The sequence below is a fragment of the Nanorana parkeri genome, unplaced genomic scaffold (genome assembly GCF_000935625.1).
Source record: "Nanorana parkeri isolate BGI_ZX_2015 unplaced genomic scaffold, ASM93562v1 scaffold59, whole genome shotgun sequence".
NCBI classification, from domain to species: domain Eukaryota; kingdom Metazoa; phylum Chordata; class Amphibia; order Anura; family Dicroglossidae; genus Nanorana; species Nanorana parkeri.
The window spans coordinates 284,816-290,833 of NW_017306327.1; the positions used below are offsets into that span (position 1 = coordinate 284,816).

The 6,018-nt window shown below is 42.3% G+C and overlaps 1 protein-coding gene across 1 annotated transcript in view; it reads left to right on the top strand.

Annotated features, from left to right (window-relative positions):
* The window catches only part of CNOT6L (CCR4-NOT transcription complex subunit 6 like), a 41,021-nt gene that overhangs the window by 9,992 nt on the left and 25,011 nt on the right, over positions 1-6,018 (top strand). Inside the window, exon 2 of the mRNA XM_018576179.1 lies at positions 5,603-5,724. Coding sequence (XP_018431681.1) covers positions 5,613-5,724 — 112 coding nt within the window. The 5' untranslated portion in view covers positions 5,603-5,612. The remainder of the gene's footprint in view (positions 1-5,602; positions 5,725-6,018) is intronic.

The following is a 6,018-nucleotide window of genomic DNA, read 5'->3' on the forward strand; positions in this document are numbered from 1 at the left end:
AAAAAAAATATATATTTATTTTTAAAATTGTATTGTAAGCACATGGAGCTTGAATAGCTTCAGCCAGGGAATGGCAGCTGCCAGTGGCAAGATTCTGCAGACGGCAGCTGAATGTAAATACAGCAGATAGTGGGCTGGTGCAAGAGCCAATAGAAGGCTGGCTATTGCACCCGCCCACTGCTTGCTGTGACCTCCACCCAGTGAGGAGGAGAGAGCTAGGGGATCCAACCAACTAATCGATAATGAGAATAGTCGACAACTATTTTAATTGTTTAGTTGGTTGCAGCCCTAATTAACCCCCTGGCTGTCAGGTTTTTTTTTTTTTTTTAAACCGTTCCTAAAGTTCAAACACAAGTAAGTTTCATAGGCGTTACTTAGAACTTTTTGACAGAGTGTAAACTAGTCTGTATATAACATTTAAATAATTTTTTTGAATGCTAGTACAACTTGAATATTTGGTTTGTCATTTGTACTATGTTTGTTTGTCCTGAAAGGTACGTTAAAACGGTCCTTTTGTCATCTCGAGGCATAGCTACTGTGCTAACTTGGCCATTTGTTGGTTTAAAGGATATTATTTCTCTTTACTGTCAGGGCTGTTTGTGCTTCACAGACTGGTTTCTGGAGGCTTTAGTCATCCAAGTCCCATTGTGCTTTGAAGCAAACAGACTTTCGCCTCTCCCCACACCTCCTTTGCCTCATTACTGTAACTGTATTAATGATATGCGGGACTGACACTCCTCTCTGATGCCACACCCAATCATTACACTTTCATGGTCCCTTGTTTACTTGGCAATTAAAAGGACAGTACATTAATTACCTTATGCTGACCTTACATAAGTGTATTGGTAGATTATTGCTGACATTCCTTTGTTAAAAAAAATGTTGGTCTGTAAAGGTGCCCTTTAAAAATTGTCTAGCGAACCTGCCTTCTTTGTCTAAAGTGCACTATGATGTAAGGTCTGTGGGCCATTTCCTGTGGGGACAAAGCGATGAGATAACAAAGGGTTAAAAACTTAGAAATGTATGTCATTGAGAAGCTGTCTGAAATTAGAGGGTCAAACTTGAGGACAGATTACTCGGAGTTGCTTGGAATCTGCACAAAGACCTTCACCAAAAACAGCTTAAAGGTTACAAAAATATCAACTTCTTTTTAGGTATGTTTAAGTAGCAACACATAGCAAACATATATAGTTGGGTTTTCTGAAATTGGACTTTAAAAGTGGAGCTACGCTATAAATATTCTGTGAGGGGGGTTGCAACCCATCTTTAGTTAAAACGCATCTAAACCCAAAAACGTAATATAATTATACTTATAATTCTAATGTTTGTTTTACCCTTTATGGTCACCTGTTGATCCTTATTACACACTTCCTGTCCTAGGGTGACGGTGCAGAGAAGTGCATTAAGACAGGACTACAGAACACCCCCTTTCCTCTTTTCAAACATTTTCTATAGTTTGTTTTTTGCACTTATATGTGTGTGTATATGTGTGTGTATATATATATATATATAAAACTCTGATTTTAGCCCCCTTAATGACAGAGGCATTTTTTTTTTTGCACCCATGTTATAATTTACATTTTTGGCCTTGGAATTACTTCAAACTCCCAAACATTATTTTCTGAAAGCAAAGACCCTGTAAAATAGTATCTGTTGCAAATTTTATGTTGAACGATATTTGCGCAACGTATCAAACCCCAAATTTTGTGAAAAATGCACTTAAGTTAAATGTGCCCCAAACCACAAAATACCCATTTTCAAAATTAAAATTTAAAAGATGAGGTTACAACAAGTAAATACATGCCCTGGCTAAAAATTTGGTGCGTCTGTGAAACCGGGATAAAATTCAGTACCCCAAAAAGTCCATACACAATGCTTTAAAAGCCCTAAATACTGTCCCTAGAATTATTGCTCTCTGGCGTGGGCGACGATGCCTAACGTGTAGCAAGATCATAGTTTTCCTAGTTAGGCGCACCCGATGCCTGTTTGTTATGACGCATTTTGGCAGTGACAGGTACTCTTTAACGTGATACTGGGGTTCAAAATACCCCTAGTCTCACCTTTTTCCCTTTTTTAAATAAGCTTTTGAAGTGCAGTTCGCGCTTCAAAAGCTTATTGCTGGGGATACCGCACTGCAAGGGTTAAAAAAAAGAGCTATGTGGTTAAGTGTTTTTCCCCATAGTTATCCTAAGGGTCACGGGAGGCCATAAACTAGCGTCCTCCCATGACCCAAAGCTCAGTATATCGCAAGCTACAGCTACATATATTACTTCTAGACCTGTCCCTGCAATCTCTTCTCCCTCAGGCTCCGGTGATCTAAGGACCCATGATGTCTAATGCAGGTCCATTAGCTGTGAGGATGCCAAGGGACAAACCACAGCTAGATCAGAGGGGGAGAGAGGTGAGCAGTCGCTGCCACAGGACCGAGCTTCAGGTGAGTATATCTTCGCTTCTAAACCAAAATGCGAACTTAAAAGAGAACTATGGGGTAAGTGTTTTTCCCCATAGTTCTCTTAAGGGTCATAGGAGAACATATACTAACCTCCTCCCGTGACCCAAAGCTCAATATATTGCAAGCTATTGCCCGCGATATACTGAGAGCGCCGCAGTCGGGATGGATCCCGACATTACTGTCGAGATCCACCGAGCTGTGTGAGTGACAGATGGCTCTGCCTATCTAGGCGCAGAGCCAGCTGTACCTGCCCCGTCCGTTCCGTCAGTCAGCACTGGAGGATCGGGGAGGGGAGAACCCCTGCGGGGAGCCGTGAGTGACTGCCCCTGCAGGGGATGATCAAGAAGTGAGCGAGCGACGGTATGCGTTTTCTCACTTCCTGATCTATTGAGCCGACATGTGACCGTTTTATTGTCACAGGTCGGCTCAAACTAATGAGGATGAGCGAAAATCACTCACCTCAGACTTTTGTTTTTTTTTTTTTTTTTTTAAGCACTTGTTTTGGTCTAGGCGTAAAGTTGTTGTTGCAAGTTATACTCACCTGATCCTCAGAGCCAGCTGCATGTTAGACCTGTCCTTGCAGCCCCTCACACTCTGCTTCAGCGGCGTAAGGATCATTATGTCCAATATACTATGTAAGGGATGTGCCGCGGGACATTCAATCGCTGCAGCGGAAGAGGAGAGAGGCAGAAGGGAGCATTGTAACAGCAAGCCAACTGCAAGGTTCGGATGCGTATAACTGTTATTTTTTACTTTATCACCATTTTATTTATTTTTTTCCACTTAACTTTATTGCTATCACACAGGGGATAACAAGTCCATATGTGATGGCGTTTGGAGGTAACAGGCTCTCTGTATGGAGCCTGCCCTCCAATACAGTAGATAGAGCAATTGTGCTCCATCTTCTGTACAACCCAACAGCTGAGACAGGAAGAGCTGTGACTACCGCGCTCCTGTCTCTGATCACAGCAAACGTTCTCCCGTCTGCTCCCCGTGCTGAAATCTTTGCCGGGGGACCCCAAAAGACTTCAGGGGCAGACAGACAAGCAGGCTGCTACAAGTGATCAGGGTAGCTTTACAGCCACCCAGATCACTTCTACAAAATGAGCGGACGCTTCCCCACTGTGCATGTCCTGGGTGTCTGGCGATAGGAACCCCCTGTCTGGTTAAGGCCCCATTCACACTGCTCGATTTGCATTTTGTGCGATTTGAATTTCGCGCGATATCGAGCAAATGCTTGCATTGAGCAAGCTGGAATCGCGGCAAAATCCGCTCCAAAAAAGGGTCCTGCTGTAGCGACGCACAACCCACGACCGCAGGACACTTTGCCCCATTGCCAAGCATTGTATTACCGCGCGATAAATCGCTCTATGTGAACGGGGCCTTAAAGTGGAGCGCAGGGCCTGACAGCGAAAGAGTTAAAGAACCATGGCCAAAAAAAAAAATGTCTGAGGACATTTACGAATGGGGGGGTGTTACGATATAATGAAAAAATTAAAATAGTACCGAAAATTTTGAGGAAAAAAAACCTGTTCTCCCTACGCTGTTATAAAACATTTATTACCCATTTTTTTGGTAAAATACAAGTCGAGTAAATAGACACCAAACATGTTAAGCTTTAAAATTGCGTGCGCACCCGCTGAAAAATCGCAAAAAAATACCATGCCCAAAATTGACCATAGCCGACGCTTTAAAAGCTTTTACTGCTCATCAGTTTAGTGTTATCGGTGATTAATGGCCCTAGAATTATTGCTCTCACTCCGACGTTGGCGGCGATATGTAACGTGTGCGGCGCAATGGATATAATCGTCTTTTTCGCACGTAGGCAGTTAAAGAACCATGGCCAAAAAAAAAAATGTCTGAGGACATTTACGAATGGGGGGGTGTTACGATATAATGAAAAAATTAAAATAGTACCGAAAATTGAGGAAAAAAAACCTGTTCTCCCTACGTTGTTATAAAACATTTATTACCCATTTTTTTGGTAAAATACAAGTCGAGTAAATAGACACCAAACATGTTAAGCTTTAAAATTGCGTGCGCACCCGCTGAAAAATCGCAAAAAAATACCATGCCCAAAATTGACCATAGCCGACGCTTTAAAAGCTTTTACTGCTCATCAGTTTAGTGTTATCGGTGATTAATGGCCCTAGAATTATTGCTCTCACTCCGACGTTGGCGGCGATATGTAACGTGTGCGGCGCAATGGATATAATCGTCTTTTTCGCACGTAGGCGGGCTCGACGCATGTTTGCGTGTGGGGGCTGGGGACTTTAATTTTACATTTTTTTAAAAAAAATAATTTGATATGTAACTTAATTTTTTTTTTTTTTGTAACTTTAATTTTTTGTAACTTTTTTTTTTTCACTTAACTTTATTGCTATCACATAGGGAGAAAACAAGCTCCCTAAGTGATAGCCAATTTGCAGTGACAGGTCCTCTTTATGGGGACATCAGGTCACCTAACACCTAATGTCACCTAGGGACCCCCAGAGAAGCTGGTGAAGCAGAGACCTGCTTCACCAGCTTCTCTCCGGTTTCTGTGCCGGAGAGTGAAAGAGGAATACGGAAGTGATGTAATAAACATCACTTCCTGCATTCCGACGAGGAGGAGGAGATCAAACAAGTCTGCATGATATGGGGCTGTGTTTTAGGCAAAAAAACATTTTTTTACCTGGTAAGGGTTTAGTGCCCAAAGTTGGGTCTTAAAGCCCAGCTGAGCTTTTGAGTTTAAGTTTGCATTCCAGGTGCATTAAAACAAAGTGTGCGACGTCTTCGTTTTTGTTTCCTTAAGAAATCCACCTACTGTGAAAAAAACCCTGTCCACTGCCATCATGGTGTAGTGTAGGAACCTTGCTGTAGAAGCAGTGGTGTCTCTGCAAAAGTCTGATGCCCCCTGCTAAGTCAGACAAAAAGCCCTACAATAAGCAGGGAGCATTAGCTCTGCTGCTTGCAGGGCTATAGCTTTAACACAACAGGGGTTGAATTGGACCTGTGGCAGCTAAAGAACTCTTGAAATCTGCCTTTTTATAGGGAGGGGAGGGGATTTCTTACTGACCCCACAAGTTTCACAAGCATTTGTACAAGTGCTACTATGTTGCTCATGTGGAAGGGGATCTTTACTGACTTTATTTCTTTCCTTCTTTCTAGACTAACAGGGATGCCAAAAGAAAAATATGACCCGCCTGATCCTCGTAGAATTTACACCATCATGTCGGCAGATGAGGTGGCCAACGGTAAAAAGTCTCACTGGGACGAATTGGAGATCTCCGGTAAGCTGGTTGTCTTGAATACAAGACCATTCGATAAATATCTGACTGGTTTTACATGCGTAAGATTTGCTATCTTTTTGTTCTTTTCACTGATGGTCATGTTTATGGACAGATTCACTTGTACATTTGTCAAGTAACACTTCCAACATCTGTTCTTTAGTGGGAAAAGGATTTTATTCTATTTGCCCTGAATATCTCATTCTTGCATGTGCCAAGTGAGATGGTAAACCTTGCATTTTACAATGAAAACGCAGTGATTCCCTTGGGGAAACCAGAGTACATTGTGCTACTCCC